This window comes from Curcuma longa, chromosome 20 (assembly GCF_044706935.1).
Source record: "Curcuma longa cultivar G26 ecotype Majalengka, Jawa Barat chromosome 20, ITB_CL_G26_1.1, whole genome shotgun sequence".
Lineage (NCBI taxonomy): Eukaryota > Viridiplantae > Streptophyta > Magnoliopsida > Zingiberales > Zingiberaceae > Curcuma > Curcuma longa.
This window is the reverse complement of record NC_133880.1, coordinates 8,256,816-8,281,035: the sequence shown is the minus strand read 5'-3', so window position 1 is coordinate 8,281,035 and position 24,220 is coordinate 8,256,816. Positions and strand designations below refer to the sequence as shown.

The following is a 24,220-nucleotide window of genomic DNA, read 5'->3' as shown; positions in this document are numbered from 1 at the left end:
ATCAAGGCAGCCCCAGCTGCGGAACTAGAGACGTAGCCGTCTCATCGATCGATAGAAGCGAGAGGACGAGACGTTTGGCCCGGATGGTGGCATCTCTCGGTTCAGAAGCGTACCAAAATATTGACTTCTTGGGACTGAGTCGGATGACCAATGACACCTTACTGACGGTAAAAGGACATATGTATATTAAATGTGATATGTACATCTTCTAACAGTGGTTAATTCTTATAGCTATGGACTATGCACTTGGAGCTTCACGGTCGCTTACCCTTTCTTTCCCAGCAATTGCAGTTGGGGAGGGAGAGGATTGCAGAACTCGAGGCTATGACCTCCCGACCTGCAGAGGCACTAGAGGCCGAGTTAAGGGCGGCTCAAACCGAACGACAGGCGTATGAACGCTGTTAAAAGAGGCCGAGGAGAGGGTGGCAACGACAGAGAGGATCATGAGGGCTCAAACGGATGAGGCCACTCAACAAATGCTACAGGCCAAGCAGAGTGTTACCGAGGCCACTCAACAACTACTACAGGCCAAGGAGCAGGTTATCGAAGCCAGAGTGGAACGGGAACACCTAAAAGCAGAGTTGGAGATGGTCGAGGCTTATAAGCGTGATGAGGAGACACGACGGTTCGGAAGGAGGCATGGCTTAAATCAAAGGAGTTTCAAGATATGTTACAACTAGGTCAAGTCAGGATGCTAGAGTATGGCTTCGAAGGTGCCCTGAAGCAGTTATATCTGGCTTGCTTGATGCCTCCTGGGACCTCACTGGACTTTTTGGATATAGGTAGGGTGTGGGCGGAGCTGCCCGAGTCAGTGAGGAGAGGGAAGTGATTGTATGTGGTGTATAGTTTTGTATATAGAATAAAACATCTTATCCACTACGTTGAAGAAAAACTAATATAAAACCAACATAGCAATTGCGGGAGAGTGGCACCTGGATAATAATCCGGAGCTAGAGGGTTTCCACATGAACTCCATGTACAAGCCAAGCTAGGAACTCAAGGGATATATAACCCTGAAGAGCAGGAACACTGCAACCAGGATCAAGAATTCTGAAATCGAGAATATATATCTTGTGAGAGACTAACCCGTAATTACCGAGGGGAAGGCCGACAAGGAGAATATATAGTTCGATCTGTGGTTTCCAAATCGGGATAGGTTGGGCTCTGAAAAAGATAATTGCTGATGACCGCCACTGGTCCGAGACTAGGGGAATATATAGAGAGATTGAATCCTAAAATGGACAATTGCTGATGGACGTCGTTGGTCCGAGACCAGGGGAATATATAGAGAGATTGGACTCTGAAAAGGGCAATTGTCGATGGACGCCGCTGATCCAAGACCAGAGGAATATATAGAGAGATTGGACCCTAAAAAGGGCAATTGTCGATGGACGTCACTGGTCCGATCGAGACTAGGGGAATATATAGTTCGTCTGCGACTTCTAAGTCGGGAGAAGTTGGAAAAAATGATGACCTGTAAAGAGCATATGCATTAGAGACAGAATAGGTTACAATGATTTGTATAAGGATGAAGCTTCGGGAGTTGGTCCATCAACGACCGAACTTGTCAAGCTTGATAAGGCCATAGGTGAGTTGAGTTCCACGGGCATGCCAATTCTTTGCTCTCGGAGTCAGGAAGGTAGTAGGCGCCAGATTTAGTTTTTTTGATAACTCGGTAAGGACCTTCCCAGGGTGGGGTCCAGTTTACCGACGTCTCCCACCTATTTAACTTTCTTCCAAATCAAAACTCCAACTTGGAAGGCCCAAGGGATGACACACTTATTATATATATGGCACATTCTCTGCCTATATGCTGTCAAGCGTGCTGCCGTCTTATCTCGATCTTCGGTGACCAGGTCGAGCTCCATAAGCCTTCTGCTAGTGTTGTCTTCGTCGTAATATTGTCGTCGATCCGATTCTACTCCAATTTCTACAGGGACTACAGCTTCCCCTCCGTAGACCAGATGAAAAGGCGTCATACTTGTGCCTTCGCGAGGCGTGGTGCAATAAGACCATAAGATGCAAGGTAGTTCTTCAACCCAGCTGTCTCCTTCGTGATCGAACTTGGTCTTAAGTCCCCGCACGATCTCCTAGTTGACAACCTCCGCTTGTTCATTGCTCTGTGGATATGCTACTGAGGTGAAGGCTTGTTGAATACCGAGCCCTCTGCACCACTCCTGAAGCTTTTTACCTTAGAATTGTTGGTCGTTATCGGAGACGAGCCGATGAGGTATGCCGTATCGACATATGATGTTTCTCCATAAAAATTTGAGTACGACGTCTTCAGTGATCCGAGCCAAAGCCTCAGCCTCGACCCATTTGGAGAAATAATCCACTGCGACCAACAAGAACTTTTTCTACTGAGGTCCAGTTGAGAAAGGATCGACTATATGCATTCCCCATTAATCGAAGGGACATGAGATGGTGGCAGCCTTCAATAGCTCAGTCGGGTGCTTGGTGAAGGGCTGGTATTTCTGACAATGAACACAAGTGACCATAAGTTTGGATGAGTCCACCTGTAGAGTGGGTCAAAAATACCCAGCTAATAAAATCTTCCAAGCCAGGGCCCGACCTCCCAGGTGGTTTCCGCAGCAGTCCTGATGCACCTCCTTCATCATGTATTCAGCATCGTCCTAGGCATTTAAGTAGCGGTCGGGAGAAAGCAACCGGTATAATTGGTCTCCGATGAGGGTGAAACGGGAGGCTCTCCGTCTGAGCAAGCGAGCCTAGTCGAGGTCAGTAGGAATCTCTCCTTTTTGTAGGAAGGCGAGTAAAGGAGTCCTCCAATCTGTTAGCTCAGCCGAGTGAGTTGACTGGTCAATCTAGGCTATAAAGGCGAATTGCATGATTGATTCTTCTGCCACCCATTCAGTAAGGGAGCTAGCTATTATAGCCAGCTCATCTACTTTGGAATTGTCAGCGCGGGGAATCTTTTGAAGATTTACTTCTGTAAATTCTGCCTTTAATTTAGTGAACGCCTCTGCGTATCTCCGAAGTCGGTCATTCTTCACCTTGAAGTTTCCTTCTATTTGTTGGGACACTAGTTGAGAGTCAGAGTGGACTTGAACTCTGGTTGCGCCCATCCGTTTTGCGGCTTGCAACCCCGCAAGTAAAGATTCGTACTCGGCTTCGTTGTTAGAGGCTCTGAAGCTTAGCTGAATGGAGAGTTGAATCATCTCTCCTTGCGGGGAGACTAGTAGAACATCGACCCCACTTCCTTGTTTGGTAGCCGATCCATCCACGAAGACTTTCCACATACCCTCTGGTTCGGCTTCGGGCATCTCTGTGAGGAAATCAGCCAAGGCCTGGAATTTGATGGCGGTGCGAGGTTGATATTGGATGTCGTACTCTCCGAGCTTCACCGTCCATTTGATGAGTCACCCCGAAGCTTCTGGATGAGTTAGTACTCTTCCCAAATTGCTATTGGTTAAAACTGTAATCGGATGGGAGAGGAAGTAGGGTCAGAGTCACCGAGTAGATAGAACAAGAATCCAAGCTAATTTCTCCAAATTGGTATATCGAGTCTCAGCGTCTTTTAACAAATGACTGAAAAAATAAATAGGGTCCTGTGTCTGCCCTACTTACTTGACTAGAACTGAGCTGACAGCTGAGTCGGTAGCTGAGAGATACATCCATAATGGCTCACCAGGCATGGGCTTCGCCAACCAAGGCAAGTGAGCCAAATAAGCCTTGAGCTCTTCGAAAGCCTTATTGCAAGCTTCATTCCACTCGAACAGATGGGCTTTCCATAAGATTTTGAAGAAAGGGAGACTGCGTTCGGCAGATCTAGAAATAAATCGGGATAAAGCAGTGATACGCCTGACCAGTCGTTGGGCTTCTCTGAGATTTCGAGAGGGCAACATATTCGCCAGTGCTTGTATTTTTTCGAGGTTAGCCTCTATTCCTCGCTCGATCACAATGCATCCAAGGAACCGCCTGACTCGGATCCTAAAGAGACACTTGGCCGAATTCAATTTGAGCCCGTACTGCTATAGAGTACTGTAAGTCTCTTTGATGTCGGATATGACAGTTCCTCTGTGAGCTGTCTTGATAAGTATATCATCTACATATACTTCGATATTTCGTCTTTGTTGATGCCGGAAGACCCGATCTATTAATCGCTGGTAGGTAGCCCTTGCATTCTTTAACTCAAACGACATCACAGTGTAACAAAAAGTGTCATCGGCTGTTATAAAACTAACCTTGTCTTGATCTTCTACAGCTAGAAGTATTTGGTGATAGTCTTGATAGGCATCTAACAAACATATATATATTCACATCCTGCCGTCGAATATAATCAACTAGCTGGTCAATTTGAGGAAGAGGGTAGCAGTCATTCGGACAGATTTTGTTGAGGTCTCGCAAGTCCACGAAAATCCGCCATTTGTTGTCCGGCTTGGGCACCAACACCACGTTGGACAACCAGGTCGGGAAGTGCACTTCCTAAATATGTCCTGCTTCTATCAGCTTACGAACTTCCTCACGAATAATTTTATTCTGCTCAAGGCCGAAGTACTTCCTCTTCTGTTTGACAGGTCGGGCCTACCTAACAGTGTGTTGAAACGATGAACAACATCTTAATTACCTTTTACCATAACATCAAGCCTTGAGGCGCGCGCGGATATTATATACATGGTTGATATAAAGCTGACAAATTTGAATGATCTATATATGAATGTAGCTAGATGATTAGTTAGCTTATTTATACTACTTAACTTACGAATGGATGACTTAACTTTGAAGGTATGGAGGATATTATTCTAACAACTACACACTTATTAAGAGTAATCTGATTAGTGAAAGATCCTAAGGCATTCTAAAAATTTTCAAAATGATGGGTATACATGCATCTTGAGATCACAGACCGTGACATTTTACTCATTCGTCCACATCTCAAAATCTCCTGCATGTTATGGAGTAGTTGCTTCCTTTTCTGCATGCTTTGTTCAGAATTAACTCTCTTTATGTATCTATGTATCTACTACGTACTGATATTTATAATATTGTAAAGTTGTTGGCTTATGCATGCATATGATGAGCCTTGTCCCATACAATATATGGTTTAATTAAGTAGAATCCACTACAACATGTTCTTCAATTTTTTTATTTTTATACGTAGCGTAGTTGATTTATCCATTCATCTCACCTCAGTAACCAGTCTTACCAGTTACTCTGATATATATATTAGTCGTCCACACGTGGCCAATAGTCTGAGCTAGCAATAATGGATTCTTGGCCATTCAGATTATATTGGTAATCATCCTAGCTTGATAATTAACGTATATATTTCCTAGCTAGCTAGCTGTAGATTAATTACTTAGCTTACAGGTGATCTATCCTTGTCAGTGACATATATATTTGCTGCAGTTGTTCGATATACGTACGGCCAAAGATGGAATTAGCTTCAAAGATATATATTGGCATGCATGTTTCTCAAATCCCATTTTCTAGATCGCCTTCAAACAATATTTTCAAGGTAATTAACAATTAGAAAGCATCTCTTTGCTCCTTCTTATTTATTTTGTTCCACTCCATCAATCCCCCTTATGATTTTAGATTAGAATTAAATATTTTTCAAACCGATTCAAATAGCTCGATCACGAATACATTTCATTCATTTGCACCCCTAATCGTGACTACAAAATTAAACTCCAACCAATGTAAATTAACCGATGGAGGTTATTATTCATGTTGTAAGCAAAAAAGGAGGATGAAAAGAAAAACAAGAAAGGAAAATATATATTGAGGGTATTTTCTTTGGGGATGAAGTAGAAGGTGCCTTCTGAATGATTAAATATTCTGAGGTGCCAGTTGAGAAAAAAAGAAATCTGAGGCGTTCATTGGGATTTTATCTATTCTATATATTAATTTCCTCCTCTACCACGATACGTAATTATTATACGACACCAACAGATCTTCACCCAAATCTATTCCTCATTAATTAAATTATTCAATCTGAAAAATCGCTGCGGATCCCACCTACCCTGACACATATCATATCATATCATATATCATGCACCACATTAATATTAATTATTCTTTTTGCTAAACCACAATCATTGTTATGATTTTAATCAAATGATCGATGGGGTGAAATTAAATTATCAAATATCAAGCCTTGCGCACGCATGAATAAAAATGTTGGTCCGGTTTTTACCATTTATGGGTCAAAAAGTCAAAATGCTAACATAATCATTTACACACAGTGCAAATTAATTTCAAGTTTTGACTTTTTATCCTTAATTTTGGCCATGGAATGGAGTTCCAATTAGTTCTATTAATCTTTTAATTAGGTGATATATCCCTTCTTCAGATAAGGGATCTAAAGAATATACTAAGCCTGTAGGGTAAGTTGATATATAATTAATATATTTCCCTAATCTTTAAACAATTTGGATGGCTTGGAAGATGGTTCGTTGACACATATATATATATATATGAAATTATATATATATATATATATGAAGGAAGATTAGATCAGAAACTTAGGCAATAACTTAAAATGTTAGATTACAAGGAGCAAAGTGAAAATCCTTAATTTGTATATAATATATATATATATACATGGAATCTACAAGCTTGAACCTCCAGTCGAGCGGTAATGTGAGGACCTTCCTGGTTTCATCCCAGAAAGAGAGAGAGAGCAGATACTCTTCTTCTCGATGAAGAGATGATGCGCGCGAGAATAATCACCGAATTGAGGGAGAACAATTATTGGAGGTGAGTATAGTTCTACTACTTTGAAAATTTTCTAGCTTATTGTGAAATTTGTTCTATATATAAAGAGATCGCTCTATAAACTTTTGAGGATTAATTAATCGAGCTCATGAACTAAAAGGACTTGCTCTCTCTATTAATATTGAGGATCGGAGAACATGCGAATCTAGCTAGTTTCTCTGGTCAATTCTTTCCTTTCTTTCATAATTATCATCTGTTGGAATTAGGGTTTTGCAGAAACCAAGTTGATCTTTAATTTCTTTGCGCTTAGTCTAATCGATTTCTCATTGTGTTTTGCCAAGCTCTGATCTTTCAGTTCTCAAATAAACCAAAAGAAATTAAAAGAAGGAATATAATGGAGACTCCCTGGAACAATTGGTTCTCCGATAGTGTAAGTATTGTAATAAAAGGGGCAGTTCTTTTCTTCTTCTTGTTCTTCTTCTTTTTTATGCATGCAAATTGTTCTTGTTCTGAAAGAAATTAATAAAACAATATTCAGGAAATAAGTGATGCAGGGTTTCTGCAGCAGTGGGAAATAGCATCGAGCAACAACAGCAGACAAGATAGTATAAATATTAATCAGCAAATAGTAGGAGCAACTGGAGTGGGAATGGCATGTGATGGCCAGAACTCGCCTCGATCTTTGCATGATATTGTGGGTCACTCATCAGATCATTATGGATCAGGGACTAAAGCTCAGGAGACCATCAGCTGGAACTTTAACTTAGGCAATAACAATCAGATGGAGCTTGATCATGGCTCTTGCTCATCATCAGGGCTAATGCCACTCGACTTGCTACCTAGTAATCCAACTAAACATGTTGCTTTTGCGAGGCCAAAGGAGGAGCAGAAGCGCGAACTACCTATTCAACGAGCTGGGACGACCACCACCACGCTGTCCCAAGCGCAAGAGCATATCATTGCCGAGAGAAATCGGCGCGAGAAGCTCAACCAGAAGTTCATTGCACTCTCTGCATTGATCCCTGGCCTTAAAAAGGTAGGCAAATATATATATGTGTTTAATTTCTTTTTGTTTCTTTTCCATACTTGATCCTATTGTTGTGTCATTGTTCGTGTTCAAATGTGATTAATTATATGAAACAATAGTCAGTGTAAGACATATGCATGCTTCAAACTTTGAAGCATCAAATAATCTGAAGGACAATTGTATTAGCTTCTATAATACATCCTTAGATATTTAGATTATGAGAATTTATTCCTCTTCACTCTTTCTTAGGTTATTTTTCTTTTCTCTTTTGAGTTTTCCCTTCCTCTAATTCCTTCCCTTCCTATATTTCCATCCAAGTAAACCAACCAAGTTATAGCTAGTATGTGTTAATTAGTTGAGCAAAATTTAACCTTTGTTCTTTGTAGTTAGACCAAAAGAATGGTCAATTTAGGTGTGCTTTGGCTTGTCAACAAATGTTTTAAAATTATAGATAATTATTATCACTTGCAATGCAATTAAGTTCTTGTATTTTGGATTATTTCATTTGGTCATTCAAACTATACAAAAATGCCCATTTTTAGGCAGATAAAGCTTCAGTCCTTGGAGATGCAGTGCGCTATGTGAAAGACCTCCAAGAAAAAGTGAAAGCCCTAGAAGAACAAAACATGGAGACAACCGTCGAGTCCGTGGTCTTCGTCAAGAAGTCTCACGTCTCTGTCAACGACGATGAAGGTTCATCGTCGGATGAGAACAACAACGGTGACGAACCACGGCCGTCGCAACTTCAACCTTTCCCCGAGATCGAAGTGAAGGTCTCAAGGAAGACGGTGCTCATAAGAATCCATTGTGAGAACCGCAAAGGTGTTCTCATCAAGGTCTTATCGGAGATCGAGAGCATGAACCTCATCATAACCAACAATAATGCAATGCCTTTTCTTGGTTCCTCCATCAATATAACAGTGACAGCACAAGTAAGCTAGCCAATATATTATTATGTTTAAACAATGGAGACTTTTCATCAAAAAAATCAAAACCTAATTCTCAATTCGATCAAAAGCTTAGTGCTAAACAAGTAAATACAGTGATGCATTTAATTTATTTTTGGTGTACAGATGGATGTGGAGTTCTCAATGACAGCGAAGGACATTGTGAGGAAGCTAAAATCTGCTTTGGTTTAAGCCATAAAATCTGCTTTGATGTCTAATCTTATAATACCATTTCTGATTTTGAGGGGAAAACTGTTTCTCTTTTTCTTCAGCAATATAAACTCTAGGGTTTTTCTTCACCAACCTTGTGTAATCATCTCTCAAGTTTGCCCTATAATATGGAATTTGTAGCAATGTGAACTGTGTTTGTTGCATGTGAAGCTCAGCGACTCCCATTTTATAATCCAACAAGTTGACTAGCTTTCTGGCTCCCAACAGCATGACAACTTGTTATTTCTTCATTTGTTAAATAGATCACACAACAGGTTGGATGAGGATTCTGTTTAGTGTCCATGATCAATTTTGATCAACTTTACTAGTATTTTTTGTTCATAAAGTGTTGAGCAGTACAACCGGAGATTGCAATTATATATGAACTCTTTGTGCTTCAGCATAAATGATCTGTGTACATGTGTCTTTAAATTGATCTTGTTTAGTGTCTTATATGTACTTGACATGATATATCATGCATGCACTTTCTTCACAATTGTTCAATATGTGTGAGAGAAAATAATGAAACATATATATTACTGCACATAAGTCTACTTCCTAAATTGTGTCAATGATCATTTTAGTCTACAAGAATAGCGTATAAAAAATATAAGGTAAAAATCAAAAGTGAGCTCCATTTTTTTCAAATCATCAATGAGACGTCGCTTTTTTATTTTTAATCAAAAGAACACCCTACCCTATCAGCTCCCTTATAGAATGACAATTAGATTGTCCTCAAATACAGTGTTCGATATTATTATCTTCTGTCACATACATTAAATATAGTATATTTGATTTGTTTAATAACATTCATATTTTAATAACTACGAAATCATAACTGCTATAATGTTATAATAATTATGATTTAATAGTTGTTACAATACAAACTTATCTTGTTTAACAACATTTACGTTGTAGCAATTACTATAGCTGAGCTGCTACAATATAAATTTATCTTGTTCAACAACATTCATATTATAGCAGCTAAGAAAGCATAACTGTTATAATGCAAATTTATCTTATTCATTCAACTAGCTGATGAGACTAGGTGACAAGAGATAATAATATGAAAATTGTATATTTAAGGAGAATTGGGATAGTTGTATACTAGTTATTGGTAGAATGAGATGTCCTTTTAATTAAAAATAAAAAGGTCACTCCTGTGATGATTTGGAAAAAATGGGACGTCCTTTAATTTTTACCTAAAAATATATATTCAATAGGCATTTGATGGCCCTTGCCCAACTAGACATTATAGAACTCCTATTAGGAAGTGTTAAGAGACAATTAAAATCTGAAAAAGGAAGATATATAGAGGAATAAAAATGGAGATATTTTTATTGTCTCAAGTTGTTTTGCAAAAAAAAAAAAGGTTTAATTCAAATGGAGTAATTAAGTTGTTGAAAAAGTAAAAATGGGGGAGTAATTTGGTTTTTAAAGTATGCATTATTGTGAAAGCTAGGTTTAACCTTATCACTCAAGGAATACACTGCACGTCGTGGTTAAGACCAAAAAAGGCTCATTGCATCAGAGATCTTCTTTAATTTGCACCATGAACATAGGGGTCGAACATATGCTGGGCTAGGAGGTGACCTTTGGTGTCGATGGTATCTACCTTCGTAGAGGGAGCCATGAGCACATCATTTATTTTCAATGCTATATTGCAGGCAATTGAACTAGTTAATACAGCATATTTGGTAGATTGGCACAAGGTCGATCGTTGAAACTAATTGTCTTCTTGCTACATTTCACTCACTCTAAATAAAGGTTGTCCAGCCACCTTCTGACTAAAAAGACTTGTAAAATCCTGTCTGAATTGTTCTATTTTATTAATTAGTTAGATGCTCAGTCACCAGACCTTAATCACTTTCCATATGGGACCTTAAACAGATCAACTTGCTGGACATTCTTCATTCAAGACCTGCTTCTATACGCATTACTTTGCGCAATTGTCATTACAATAAAGAAAATCAATGGATAACAGAGGGGGAAATCAACCCAACACACAAAATATCAAGAGAATATACGCATTAAGATCACCATTTTGAAATCAGCTAGACAGGGAATCGGCATAATTAACCGGCATTCCGTTCCAACAAGAACAGCTACCTTTCTTGGCTATTTATCAGTTCCTGCAAATAATTATGTGGGGCAAAGTAAAACAACTGTATAGCAGCGATCTCTGTAACTTGAAGGATAAGTCGCACTACCTCAGGGACATGGGATGCTGGTTTAGTATTCAACTCTGAGGTCACTTCAGAATTTCTTGCTTCAGACTTCTCATTTGAATACCTAGATTGATTGTCAAGAAGAATATAAGCTAAGATACAATTGGACAAGATGATAGAGAGCAATGCTAAATGTGTTGACAGGAATTGATGTGTATTCTTACGTCGAGAGGATCGTCACCCATACTAACTCCACACAATCCACCCAAAGAAGTCTTTGTTCAACTGGAACAACACCATAAGTAATCAAGTGTGCAAAAGGCCAAAGCTTCCACCCTGCCTGTTAAGCCAGAAAAGTTAACCATTGGCGTTCGTACTGACAATTGTTACATAGAATAACAAGGGTACGGTTAAGGTCCTTACAGTTAACATGGGCCAAAATGTGGCCTTCAATTCACTAAAAATATTTGCCGGTGATTCAAGACGCAAGAAGCCCAACGCTACAAAGTAGATACTGTTCCATATGGCAGACCATGCAGTCTGGTCGAACACCACCTTAGCAGGCACAACCCACCAGTCTTGGAAAGGAAAAAGTGCCTGAAATGAAGGATTACTGCATCAGATTAGTGTTGTAACATTAGTGCCAGAATCAGTATCATGGTATAAAGAAGAAATATCAGTGATAAATATTAGGTAGTGGCAGAAGTTGACAACCTCACAGAAGTGGTAGTAATAATGAGAAAGTGACCCATGAAGAGAAAATCCTACGAGTCCGGATCTGAACATGCGAGCACGATCGAATTCAAAGAGTGGTTTTCCTTCGTAGCACTGCATCAATATTTATAAATTACACAATTAAGATGGAATGCATCTGAACATTATATCCTTTAACCTATAAAAGATTGAGCAAAATCCACCTGGGCAATCCAATCGCCTAGCGAATAAACAACACCACTGATCATCATTTTTGCAAGAACTGGATTTGCTTTTAAAGATTGCTCATAGGCAGCCCAATTATGTTGGGGTGCATACCTAAGTATCTCATACAACGTCCAACCCTGAAATGGATCAAGAAGACAAGAGACAATGAGCTTAATTAGCAGCCAAGAATATACCTACTTTGACACAAGGAAAGTCAATGACAATAGATAGCACTACATTGTTTTTTTTATCTGTATATTCTAATCTTTAGTTTTCAGATGAACTATTAAGAACACTGAAGTCTAAAGCTAATATTAAGAAAGCATGCACTATAACAAAAGGCCACACGAACAATTCGTACAACAAAAATCCTGTCAGCATAACCAAATATCTTCTTCAATGCCTGCAACAACTCATTATATTTGTTACTACATTGTATATTTTCAAACTTGTGTGGCACTGTTTACTACTCATGAACTCTTTCTTGTTGACGATACAAGCTTTGAGTAAATAAGAAGGCATATCGAACTACTAAATGGATCAGCAACATAAATGAGTCTATTAATTCACCAGATGGTGATTACTACTCAAGCAACCAGCAAGTCCGCTATTGATTTGCTTCTGTCAGGTTCTGTTGATTTGGATAAAGATCGTATATGAAGAAATTATCATGTATAGTTGCAATATGTGCAACTGATTGCAACTTAAACCTATCTAGTATTTGCAGCATTACTATGTGAATTACAAATACACATCAGAATTTTGATAATGTAATTTGGAAATACTACTAAATTAAGATTAACAAAAATCAAGTGGTTTGTGTACCATTATTAATGGGATATTCTTTTGGCTTTAGCTACAGGAAGCTTTAAAAGTTACTACAATATGAATGTAACATGTTGAAGGTCTTTCTCAAGTCTCATTTCAAATTTTTTGCCTTCTATTTCTTAAATTGTATATCCTTTTCTAATCATGAGTTAGGAATATATCATTCATCAAATCAGTCAATCTTATTTCTAGAGCAACAACAAGCCAAGTATCCCAATTGTTTGGTGTAAGGCTACAAGGATCCTATGCCACCATTCAGTTAGATGTAAATCCTTCCATTGACTTTCTATATTCATATCCCTATACTCAGGTCATTTTGATCATCTTTGGTTAGGTTAAGGCTATATCTCTGTCTCAGTCAATGATATTCTCATACTTAAAACAGGTCCATATTTTGATTATCTTTCTTTATCAAATGAATTTTTTTAATAATTTCAGTCTAACTTTACAAGAATGACAATCAATTACACCCATGTTCTAGTTTTAAAACAACTGAACATCTTTAAATGAATGACTGCACAGGCAATAGACATATTACATGTGTAAATAACCATCTTTGTCAAGGGATAACTTCTCCATTAGTCAAAATCACGATAGACCACTATTAGAATTTTTGTGCATCGGTCATGAGAATTAAATTATAAACCTACAGATGCAATCCTCTACTAAGAAAGCATTCATTCACCAGCTACAGTTGACATTCTTAGCACTTTTGTACTTCAAGTTTTTCGCTTACCAAGCTTACTCCTACCTTGATCTAGCTCCGAGACTACTGGTTTCTAATTCTTCCTTTTGATACTAAACTCCGCTCTGCAGCAGTAATTAACTAGACAAATTGGGAAAAGAAAGTAAACAAAGCAAAACTTTCAGCAATCAACTTATCTAACCAATCATATTATCGATCGATTCAAGAAGAAGAAATCGATTAAAATTCCATTTTGAAAAAAAAATAATAATAAATCAAACGAGCAACTTAACCCACATGCCAATAGTCGCTGTCGACGGTAAGCAGCTTGGTGATGACGAAAGTTCCAGCGGCAAGAACAATTGCAGCGTTGATTGCCCGGTCCACCGACTTCTCAACGTCCTCATCCTGTAACGCGGAAGAGAAACCAACGCTGCCGTTTCCACCGCCACCGAGGATTCCGCCTCCGCTCTCGAGAGCCAAGGCGCCGACTTGGCTGCCAGGCCCCTCGAGGGGTTGCTCCTCCTGCTGCTCCCTCCCGGCGGAGGGGATGACCCCGTCCTGCTGGTCAGTGGAGTCGCTGCTCTGCACGGGGATGACATCGAGGTCCTCGGCCAAGGCCGAGGCGGAGACGAAGTACGAATCCCGGCTCCTCCGGTTGGATCCCTTGGGGAAAGAGATGGAGCGGTTGCGGGAGGAGCACAAAGGTAGAGATGGGATAGTCACCGTGGTTGGGGGCTTCGACGACGGCGACGACGGAGAAGAGGAGGAAGACGAGAGGGCCAGGAACAATGACCGCCGAGAGATGACACCGGCGGCCATCGAATCCGGCGATGGTCGGTGGGCAGAAGGATCCCGGATTTATGGGCAAAGATGAACTGGCAAACCCAAGGGATTTTATTTAAATAATAACGAAAATTATTAATTTTTGCATTTGATTGGACGAGATAGCAAAAAATAATAAGTTTAATTACATAACCACTATAAATTGGAGGCGGAGGATGATCCAGCAATGAAAATAAATAAATATACGTCCAATACAATTTTAATTTCATTACGTTTGACGGCAGAAGATAATTCCACTAGATTGTAAGATTTTGACAAATCTAGGTATCGCAATCTAACGTCCAAAGCGGCGGGAGCCAATCAATTAATGTGGAACTGCTTTCTTCTTGACAACCAGTAGTTTATGATCACAATCGCTTTCAAATATCTAATCCACCTATTTATTTATTCATCCGCTTCGTGTTTCTTGTCTTTTTTTTTTTTCTGGATTGGGCTGTAATGTTTCTCTCAACCATGATTTTAAGATTTTATATATCCATCAGAGTTATCGTTAATAATTTTGATTATCCATCTAAATTTATCATCGATAATTTTATTTGATTTAGATTATAATCGATTCTCAAATAATACAGCATCATCATCACATCAATCTAATATCAACAAATGAATTATAAATCCGGAATGAGATTACTTCAGCCGTTAAGATTTTTCACGATTTCAAAGATTAATAAAAAAAAATTTCATTATTATCTCTCGATTTTAAAACTAAATTAATTGAAATATATTTTAAAATTTAATTAAAATCGTGTTAAAATTTTAATTTAAATATTTATAAATTTAAAAGAGATAATTTATAATAAATTTTAAAAATAAAATGAATCAATTATATTTATTAATTTAATAAATTATTTTATTAAAATAATTATTTTAATAAATTATTTTATTAAAATATATATATAAATAAATTTTAAAAAAATGATATTTATTATATATATTATTAATTTATTATAGTCATTAATATTATAATTTAATTTATTTTAAAAATAAATTAAATCATGGTTTATATAGTAAATGTTAAACTAGTTATGTTTTATTCCCTCCAAATAAATAAGTTGAACCAAATAATATTATGTTATATTTTATATCCTATAATTACATTCCTAAGTTATAACTCATTTGCTAATGTGGTTGTGACTTTAATAATCATATAACAAAGGTTATACATGATAGCTTAAGGTTATCAATGATAACCCCTAACTAAACGCCTAATAACGATTAAGAGAGAAGTAGGGCTACAAATCTTATCAAAATGTTTTCATGACTTTTTGTTATTGCCTTTTCTGTTATATGATGCGAGGAGTAGTCATGGCCATCCACGTGGTCGAGTCAAAGTCAAAGATCAAATTGAACTGTAAGTCAGAAGTCGTACGAAGCTCCACTCGATCAAAACATAACCAAGGTTCATGTAACCCGGATTAGACTCATGTCCAACTCAAATCCAGAGTAGCGGCGCCATCACCACTCAGAATTTGACTCCCATCTCTAAGTCCTTGTCCACTCGGCACCTGACTCCCGACTCCAAGTCCTCGCCCACTTGGAATCCACTCCCGACTCTGAGAACCCATGACTAACTCGATGATTGACTCTCACTTCGAGTCCTTTGTGCACGGGATAATGTGGGGTGGCATAATTAGCGGAAAATGAGGAAGACGTGGCACAAAATAATTGGGGGTGGGATGATGCGACACTCCCTCAACTAGGAGATGGGTGATAGGGGATCATGGGTGCCACCCACTTCTTTAGGAAATAGTATAAAAGAACGTCCGCTCCCGTGGGTGTAGGTACATACACTCATAATTTTAGCCACTTTTACTCCACTTTTCATCTTCTCCTAATTCTAATCACTAGAGCTAACTTGAGCATTGGAGTAATCACGCTAACGCCCACCTTAGCTCCATTCTAATCCTCCTTGACTTTTGCAGAGGATCCTTGGTTTTGGTACTCTACCATAAAGACCTTGACCCATCAACAACCCCCTCACTGGTGGTCCCTCACTAGTGACCCTTGACTTTTACGAGGATCCTCGATTTTGGTATTCCCCATGTCGACATTCTTCGACTAAATATCTTCGATGTGAAAATTCGATCAGGCGACATGTTAGATTTGAGAGGTGTCCTAAGGTAATCATCTTACGGTTATACTATTTATTAGATAATAGTAATTGACTATTTGAGTGCACATTTTCTATGTGTTTAATTGGATCTTAAACTCAAATATTGAATATCTATAATATGAATCATAGCATGAGAGAATTTATGATTGGATCACAACTCGTGAGCATCTCTACATATGCAATTATGAATGTATTGAAATTATTCTTAGTCAAGGAATTGATTAACACGAACGTCATCGATTCTATTGAGACTAGCACGTTTAGACTCCTTGGTTAACCAAGCAACCGATCTCACTACTGGAGACATTGGATGTTGAGAGTTAAATGTGGATGCTGGTTAAAGGTAACCAGTTCATTGGAGTGACCTGCTTTGAGACTTCATATGGTTCGATATAAATGTCAATGAAGATCTCAGTGAAAGATTTTACGAGTAACAATCTTGACGAATAATCATAGGGTATACGTCTCTTAATCAAAAGAGTGATGAATCCTCTGTTGACTACTTAAATACCTTCGAACATTTCGGTTTATACCCAATCATTCCAAGTTTACACCTCTGTAGATATGTTTGCTTAAGATATCCAAGTATAAGTCTCCATGACCAAAATGACTTGAATATCTCAAATTGGAGGAAACTTGCATTCGAACTGCAATGAGATTTTCATAGACATTCATGAACCACATGAAATTTCATGACAGATCACTTCTAATGAACTAGTTACTATTAACTAACATTCATATGTTAACTTTCAACATCCTAATATTTTCAGCCAGTGAAGATCGACTGCTTGATACAAATCAAGGAGTCTAACATATACTAGTCTCACAGAGTTGATGATGTCCAATCTCGTCAATTCATCGACTAGGAAACATTTCAATACATACATAGTTGCACATGTAGAGATACCCACTAATTGTGATTCAATCATAATTTCTCTCATGCTATGCATTGTATTATGGACATTAGTAGTTGAATTTAAAATCAAATTAAATACATAAAGGAATGTATACTCAAATAGTGATTTTATTTATCCAATAAATAGTACAATATCTAAGATGATTACCTTAGGACACTTCTCAAATATAACAGTTATAGATTGACTTCATCTATTATTAGTAAAAATACTCACATGAATAGCTATAAATTAGCAGTATTTATAAAAGTGTTGAGAATAAAATGATAAGAAAGTAATTAGAGTGAAAATAAAGTAGCATTTTAAGAAAGTAATTAGAGTCTATAAGAATGTTGTCATGATAATATTTTTGAATAATTAGAATACTTTAACCATAAGTATTACTATATTCATAAAATTATTTATCTATCTATATATTATATATATATTAAAATTTTCAAATAAAAATAGTTAAATATTAATTCAACTCATGGGTCTTGCCCCTTACAAAAATGGGTCACTACTAGAGACTAGCCCATGTTAGGTGCGGTTGGGGTTGTGTTCTAGCTCGGTCCATTTAGAATCATTTATGAACCTTACTAGTCGATATATGCTTGTATGGGGTTGTGCTTGGCTTAGGCACAGTTATTTCCTAGGCGATTAGAAGGAAGTGGCACATGTCGATTGAAAGTATCTAAAAGCCTCAAGAATTTCTTGTGTTTAATGATATTGAACATGATATGCCAACTTACTTCAATTGCGGCACATGCACTGGAAGAGGCTTAGAGTATAAGCATCGGTCTATTCCGATGTCCATTTGCATCAGATGTATTGCATTGTGCAACTGAAAAGGATGAAAGTTTCAGCATAGAAATGAATGAAAGGAAGGTAAATATGGCTTGAGGAAGGCTCTGAGTCGGACAAGCACAGTGCAATACTTACAAGAGCATGGTTGGCAGTGAACTTTTGGAAGTAGCATGGCAAAGTGAATTGAAGCTGAGGCTGCAGAGTTTAACAGATTGCCTAGAGCTAGTTTTACTCGCCATGCACCTCCCCCAACTGCAGGAATTGTCCTTACTAAACCGAAATGAGTACTCAATGCTAGAGCTGTCAAATGGATCAATCCATAACGGGGCGGACTAACCCATGGCGGACCCATCATATGACGGGGCGGGACGGGCTAACCCACCAATTTGACGGGTTGAGAAATCTCCAATCCAACCCAACTTAAGACGGACCGCGGATTAGGCGGGTCAACCCGCGGGCATGTTAAAAAATAAAAAAATATTAAAAATGTTAAGTTTGAAGTATAATTTAACTTGATTAAATTGAAATTATAATTTTTAAGCTTAAATTGTATTTTAAATAGATGAAACCCACTAATTCATTAAGTTTTATACTTTAATTTTAAAATTTAAAATAAATAAATAAACTTTCTCAGCCGCCGGGCCAATCCAAGCCTGTCGCTGGGCCTAGGCAGGCCAACCACCTCAATCCATCTTAAAATGAGTTGATAAAATTTCAATCCAATCCGTTTAAATTTTTTGACGGGACGGATCAATCCGATAGGTCTAATCCAACTTGACGGCTATGCTTAATGCATGTATATTGCAAGCTGTTGCTGGTCGTGTGGTGGCTGATTATCCTATTCGCCACTATTCCACTGCTGTTGCGCACACAAACGTGGCCCCTGTCCCCTTTGCAAGGAAGTCAAATCAAGGCCTTGATTTGGTCAACGCAGATAGGTTTATTGCAGTGCTGCTGCTTCCTCCATGCAAATTGGTAACTGCCCATTGATCTCTCAGCTGGTGTTCTTGATCAATTTATGCTAATCTATTCACTACAGCAACCACTCATTCCCATGATTTAAGCGCTAATTTCGCTCTCGTTTGCCTCCCCAGACCTTGTTTTCGAGAGCAGAAGCCTCGGTGCGCGCAGCGGGACAGCAGCAGCGGCAGCACCTTTTCGTGTACCAGCTCAACTCCTCCTCCTCCTCCTCCTCCTCCTCCTCCTCCCTTCAAGGCAGAGCTACGCACCTACACGGCTACACCCTTGCTGCGGCCTGTTGCGTCTGGCCATGGACGAAATGGCCGAAACACCCTCTTCCACCATTGCTGTCGCAGCTTGCAATGGCAAATGGCAATGGCGAATGTGAAAGGAAAAGGGGTAAGAAAGTGAAAATAGTGGGGTCCTTCTGCTTTGCATGCTGCGTCGTCAGACAGGAAGCCGCAGCGCGAGATTGGCGATCGCAGGTCGATCGTCGCTCACATGCGCTCTCGTCCCGAGGCTTCAAAAGTCCCCACGCTCGCTGTTTTCTCTCTCTCTCTCTTCCGCTCCATCTTCCTTTTACCACGCACGGCAGCGGCAAAGCTAGATCAGGCCAGGCCTTCTCTTCGTTCTCCTCGCCCGCCTCCCAAATTTTATCAACCCGTCTCTTTGCTTTCGTTCTCGCCACCTACGGGGCATGATGCTCACGGCGAGGCCGTTTTGAGCCAGAGGAGAGAGGAGGGGGAAGCAGGAGGCGACTGCTAGTAGGGAGGCCAGGGGGAATGGTGTGAAGGAGGTAGGTTGCTGCTGAGGGATATTTTTATGCGAAGGCGATGGGGGAGCGCGGGGGGCCGGCGATGGCACCGCTGAACGTGGCGGCGGCTTTGAGAGGGGAGGAGAGGTGGCGCCATTTTGACGACTCCGTTAACGCGGTTTCGTTTGGGTTCGTGGCCACCGCCGTTCTCATCTCCATGTTCCTCGTCATGGCCATCTTCGAGCGCTTTCTTCGCTCCAGGTCGCCGCTCGTCGAAGATGGCCGTGGAGGCGGCGCGGGTAATGACTTTCGCGTGCAGATGGGGGCGTCGGCGGATCTGGAGGCGCACGCCGGCAAGATGGAGTACTCGTCGCCCAAGGTACTTACTGCTTGCTACTTCAACTGATTATGCATCCACATTGTTTCCTTTCTTCCTGTCGGAAGCTGTCCTGAATCTTAATCTCTGTTTCGAAATGTCTACTTGCTCATTCTTGATTTATTCTCCCCTCATCAACAGTAATTTAGAGGGGAAAAAAGGGCAATATGTTCTTGTCGTACTCATGAATGCTTCTGACAATGGCGGTAAACATTTTTAGCGTTATTTATGAACATTTGGCAACTACTATAACCATCATTTAAGATCCCTCGTTGGCTTCTGGCCCCTTGTTTTTGGTCCAACGATTCTGGAAAATGTTAGAATAAAAAGTTTATTGATTCTCAACACATGGCTGAATATAAGTAGTATGTACAATAGTAAATCATTCAGGAAGATCCTTGCTTGGTTGAAGGACCACCAAGAACTCTACATTCTCTCCTATTTTTCATATCAAATGCAACTAAGGATTTTGCACTAGTTAAGGACAAAATAGTGAACGACTTTGGCATCTCCAAACAAAGAGGAAAGCATCTCTAAACAGTGTTTATAGTCTCCACAGTAAACTAACCTTCCCATGGCTGATGGCTGAGACATTTGCACAGTTCAGGACTTCACGTACGAAAGTGGTCTCCTATTCTTCTAGTGGTTATATGATCTATTTTGTACAATAGCAATGCATTTCATGGTCGATCAGCACAGGTTAAACTGGGGAAGCTTCATTTGGTTGCTCCTTTTACCACATTTGTTTGTGGTCCTAGAGGCCATTCTTAAAAGAGTAACTCTGTCATTTACAGTTAGATATTTATAAACTAGATCGGCATTAGTCATCCCAATTGTTACCCCTCAAGTCAATTGTTGAATGTGCTAGCCAACCAATTTCCAGTTTGATTGATTCAATTGGCCAATTATTGCTGCTTAAGAGTGATATGCCGGTATTGGTGTGTGCTGCTTAAACTAGATATGACAAAAGTGTTAATTAACTCCATCCAATATTGGGGGATTCGATCATAAAAGTTAAATTGATGAGTTTTCTGGTGTAATGGACTTGTTATACGGAGTGAAGTTGGGAAATCTCTATATTTTGAGTTTCACACGACCATTCACTGGAGACAATTTGCGTCCCCAGCACTAAAATGATTTGATGAATAGAGATAAATCAGAAGTAGGGCTTGCAAATTGTGGCATGATTCAATTACATTAGATGACCTGAAATTACCAAGTTCTTTATTCGTCTAGTTGATAAATGAGTAAAGATGTTTATGATTTGCCATAGTCCTGGTTGTGTTGTTGACTGACATGACCTGTTTATTATATTTACTCTTTTTTATTTGTATTTTAATTTTGTTCCATAATGGGATTGCATCATTCATATTTCAACAATTTCATTAATGCAGTTGGAAAATGATCCTTGAGCATATTATTTTTTCTGTATGTCAACTCATGTATATACCGGGCAATACTGTCGTTCTATCACTCACTTCAAAAAGGGGTTGCATTTAGGGTTTGAAACAATTTGATGTTGTTTGTGTTGCGGATGGTTCAATGCCATATGAGTGTTGTTTCATTTTCGGTGGTCTTATACTTTCTATTTCAGTGTTGTTCCACTCAATATCAATGCTCAACTCAGAAATAAAACAAAAGAGTAAAGCCAAAAAGACTGATCTTGGAAATTCGTCTTCCAACTTACCGGTGGTACAAAACTAGTGAATCCATCTAGTGTTTGTTAGTTCACAAGTTGCAAACTATCGTGTCAAATGTTCTATGTAGAACAGAATTGGTTGAACTATTTTACATTCTACGGATTGAGATATTGATTTGTTGAAATCATTCATCATCCTTGTAAAATTAAAATTTCACTTCTAAAGAGACCAGGATATTTCATCTTGTATTCTTGTGCCTCCCATTTGATGTAGTTATGCGGCAATGTGCCACCCATTGGTACCTATAAGCTGAAAGCATCCTTTGTTATTAGTTGATCGACTTGGAAGAGAAAGCTCCTATGTGTTATTTCCTTGTAAATTTTGTTATATGTAAGATTACATTAATCCATTTCTCTTCAGATGTCAATGTATTCGAAGGAGGTGTCCGTGCTGATGCCTGGCCATAGCACACCAACTTTCATTGCTTATCCAGCTCCGGCTCCGGCTCCGGCTCCGGCTCCGGCTCCGCCCGGCTCCCTGCCCACCAGAGCGGATGGCTTGGCCAGCACACTAACATTGCTCGATCAGCGAGGCCCCTCTAGTCCACTAAACCTAAGTTCAGCTTAGCAATCTCAACATTCTTGTATTTGGGAGCCGCTCTTTGGGCATTTGGCCGGTAATGCCACATTGTGTATAACTCTTTTTACAGACTTCAATGAAGCACGCTGCTGCCCCTGTTGCTCATGGCAGCAGAGTGGTAGCTTTCTCAACAATTATCACAATAGTTAGTGCTAAGCTTTGGCCCAGATTAATGCGTGAATGAAGGCAACAGTTCTGTGCATGGCAGCAGGTTCACGCGGCCATCATGCTCGAATTAAAAGTCGGACAGTATCAGTCAGGAGCTTTTGTCGTGGTCTACATGTTTGCGTTGTCTCTTCCCGTGAGCGGTTGAGTTGACTTCGCTCTCGTACGCCTTTTTAATGAGTGGGTGGATTCGAACAAGCGACAGCGAGGGCCACCCTCCGCTTCGTTGCTTGTTTGTTCTTCTCCTTTGTTTTTTCCCCCTACGAGGACCATTTAACTAGGGTTAAATGTCCATACTTAAAGGAGACTGGTTTACACCACTGCCAAAGGAAAGTGGTACTAACTTATTGACAGTCAAATTCTCGAGGCTTTCACCTCTTCCTCCAGAACCTGCTGATTTCTACCATGACCGCCTTGGTGCAACAACTATAGATATCCCTATGGATACAACAATGGTAGATGGAAATCCATGGTTACATGCTGGGTTTATTTGCAATGGTGAAGTTATCATGTAGCTTCAGGCTTCTTACCATTTGAAATTTTAAATAAACTCTTGTGTGTTGAAAGGGAGTTACTTTTTCTCACTTTTCTTCTGCAAAAAGAGTGAGAAAAAGTATCTCCCCTTCAACACACAAGAGTTTAGGGTTGCAAAAAAATTGTTATGTAGAATTGCAAAAAAATTGGTATTTTAATTTCTATTTTTATTCCTTCCTCCTTAAACACACAAACAGATTTTCTTTTTAAATTGATTAAAATAAATTAATTTAATTTAATTTAAATCTACTTATCTTAATCATCATGTTTAAACTTTAATTAATTCTAAATTAACTTTTACTCCATCCTACTTTTTAAAATATTAGTTTAATCTAACAATAAATATTTATAGTAATCAAATATAATAATAATATTTTTTAATTAATATATTTTATATTTTTTAAAAGTATTGAAATTGTATCAGCGCGATACGATATGATAACGAAATCGTATCACTTCAATCATAAATTGAAAATCTAATACGACTTCAAATTTTAAACTATGGTCCTAAGTGCAGATCCCTACTACCTTGCATTGCAAATGCTCTCCAAACATAGATTGCCCCCTTCGCTCTCTTTAAATATGGTTCCAATTTCATTCACATTGTTGATGTCTATGCTTGTAGATCATATGTTGTTTTTCAAATATAAAATCACCAAATTATGTTCTTTCCTTGTAATTTATCCTTTGTGATATCCAGTTAAATCTTAATATAGCATCAAATATGGTCATATGTTCAACAGCTAGCATGACCCTTCCCCTTCTTATTATTCTCACATGAATTCTTTCTTACTCATCATGAGTTTGTGTAGTTTTCACTAGGACTTGATGCACTACACAATTCAAGTTTAGACCAAGTTGACTGTGAATGTGATGTTAAAGCACAAGGCCATAACTTAGGCTCTTTTCTAACAACTTAGATTGTGAAATAAGTGGGTGCACTGTCAAATCTTAAGACTTGTTATATTTTATTAGTTGTTGAGATTGATGTATGTAAAGGACTGTAGATAATGCTTGGAAATTGCATGG

General features: G+C 38.9%; 4 protein-coding genes across 4 annotated transcripts; 2 read left to right on the top strand and 2 right to left on the bottom strand.

Moving 5' to 3' along the window:
* Nucleotides 1-2,822: 2,822 nt before the first annotated feature.
* Nucleotides 2,823-3,281, bottom strand: LOC141812998 (uncharacterized). Its single transcript, XM_074700920.1, has one exon. The coding sequence runs from the start codon at nucleotides 3,279-3,281 to the stop codon at nucleotides 2,823-2,825; it is 459 nt and encodes a 152-aa protein (XP_074557021.1).
* Nucleotides 3,282-7,072: 3,791 nt separating this feature from the next.
* Nucleotides 7,073-8,844, top strand: LOC141814011 (transcription factor bHLH18-like). The gene is made up of 4 exons (XM_074702009.1): nucleotides 7,073-7,108; nucleotides 7,217-7,714; nucleotides 8,248-8,637; nucleotides 8,779-8,844. Exons 1-4 carry the CDS (start codon nucleotides 7,073-7,075, stop codon nucleotides 8,842-8,844), a joined length of 990 nt encoding a protein of 329 aa, XP_074558110.1.
* Nucleotides 8,845-10,768: 1,924 nt separating this feature from the next.
* LOC141813747 (uncharacterized) lies at nucleotides 10,769-14,320 on the bottom strand. Its single transcript, XM_074701730.1, has 7 exons — nucleotides 13,762-14,320; nucleotides 11,948-12,088; nucleotides 11,745-11,858; nucleotides 11,454-11,627; nucleotides 11,255-11,370; nucleotides 11,073-11,154; nucleotides 10,769-10,994 (listed from the first exon to the last, which is right to left on the bottom strand). Exons 1-7 carry the CDS (start codon nucleotides 14,284-14,286, stop codon nucleotides 10,968-10,970), a joined length of 1,179 nt encoding a protein of 392 aa, XP_074557831.1. The 5' UTR covers nucleotides 14,287-14,320; the 3' UTR covers nucleotides 10,769-10,967.
* Nucleotides 14,321-19,916: 5,596 nt separating this feature from the next.
* LOC141813942 (uncharacterized) lies at nucleotides 19,917-22,427 on the top strand. Its single transcript, XM_074701950.1, has 3 exons — nucleotides 19,917-20,216; nucleotides 22,274-22,347; nucleotides 22,382-22,427. The coding sequence occupies exons 1-3, from the start codon at nucleotides 19,917-19,919 to the stop codon at nucleotides 22,425-22,427; spliced, it is 420 nt and encodes a 139-aa protein (XP_074558051.1).
* The last annotated feature ends 1,793 nt before the right edge of the window (nucleotides 22,428-24,220 follow it).

Bases quoted from the DNA above. Each gene is read 5' to 3' on its own strand.
- LOC141812998 (XM_074700920.1), bottom strand. From the start codon at position 3,281: ATGCCCGAAGCCGAACCAGAGGGTATGTGGAAAGTCTTCGTGGATGGA.
- LOC141814011 (XM_074702009.1), top strand. From the start codon at position 7,073: ATGGAGACTCCCTGGAACAATTGGTTCTCCGATAGT. The intron at 7,109-7,216 runs GTAAGTATTGTA...AACAATATTCAG, and splicing joins ACAATTGGTTCTCCGATAGT to GAAATAAGTGATGCAGGGTT. The intron at 8,638-8,778 runs GTAAGCTAGCCA...TTTGGTGTACAG, and splicing joins ATATAACAGTGACAGCACAA to ATGGATGTGGAGTTCTCAAT.
- LOC141813747 (XM_074701730.1), bottom strand. From the start codon at position 14,286: ATGGCCGCCGGTGTCATCTCTCGGCGGTCATTGTTCCTGGCCCTCTCG. The intron at 11,155-11,254 runs GTAAGAATACAC...CAATCAATCTAG, and splicing joins TGGGTGACGATCCTCTCGAC to GTATTCAAATGAGAAGTCTG. The intron at 10,995-11,072 runs GTAGTGCGACTT...AATTATTTGCAG, and splicing joins CAGCATCCCATGTCCCTGAG to GAACTGATAAATAGCCAAGA.
- LOC141813942 (XM_074701950.1), top strand. From the start codon at position 19,917: ATGGGGGAGCGCGGGGGGCCGGCGATGGCACCGCTGAACGTGGCGGCG. The intron at 20,217-22,273 runs GTACTTACTGCT...ATTTCTCTTCAG, and splicing joins TGGAGTACTCGTCGCCCAAG to ATGTCAATGTATTCGAAGGA. The intron at 22,348-22,381 runs TCCGGCTCCGGC...GCTCCGGCTCCG, and splicing joins ACTTTCATTGCTTATCCAGC to CCCGGCTCCCTGCCCACCAG.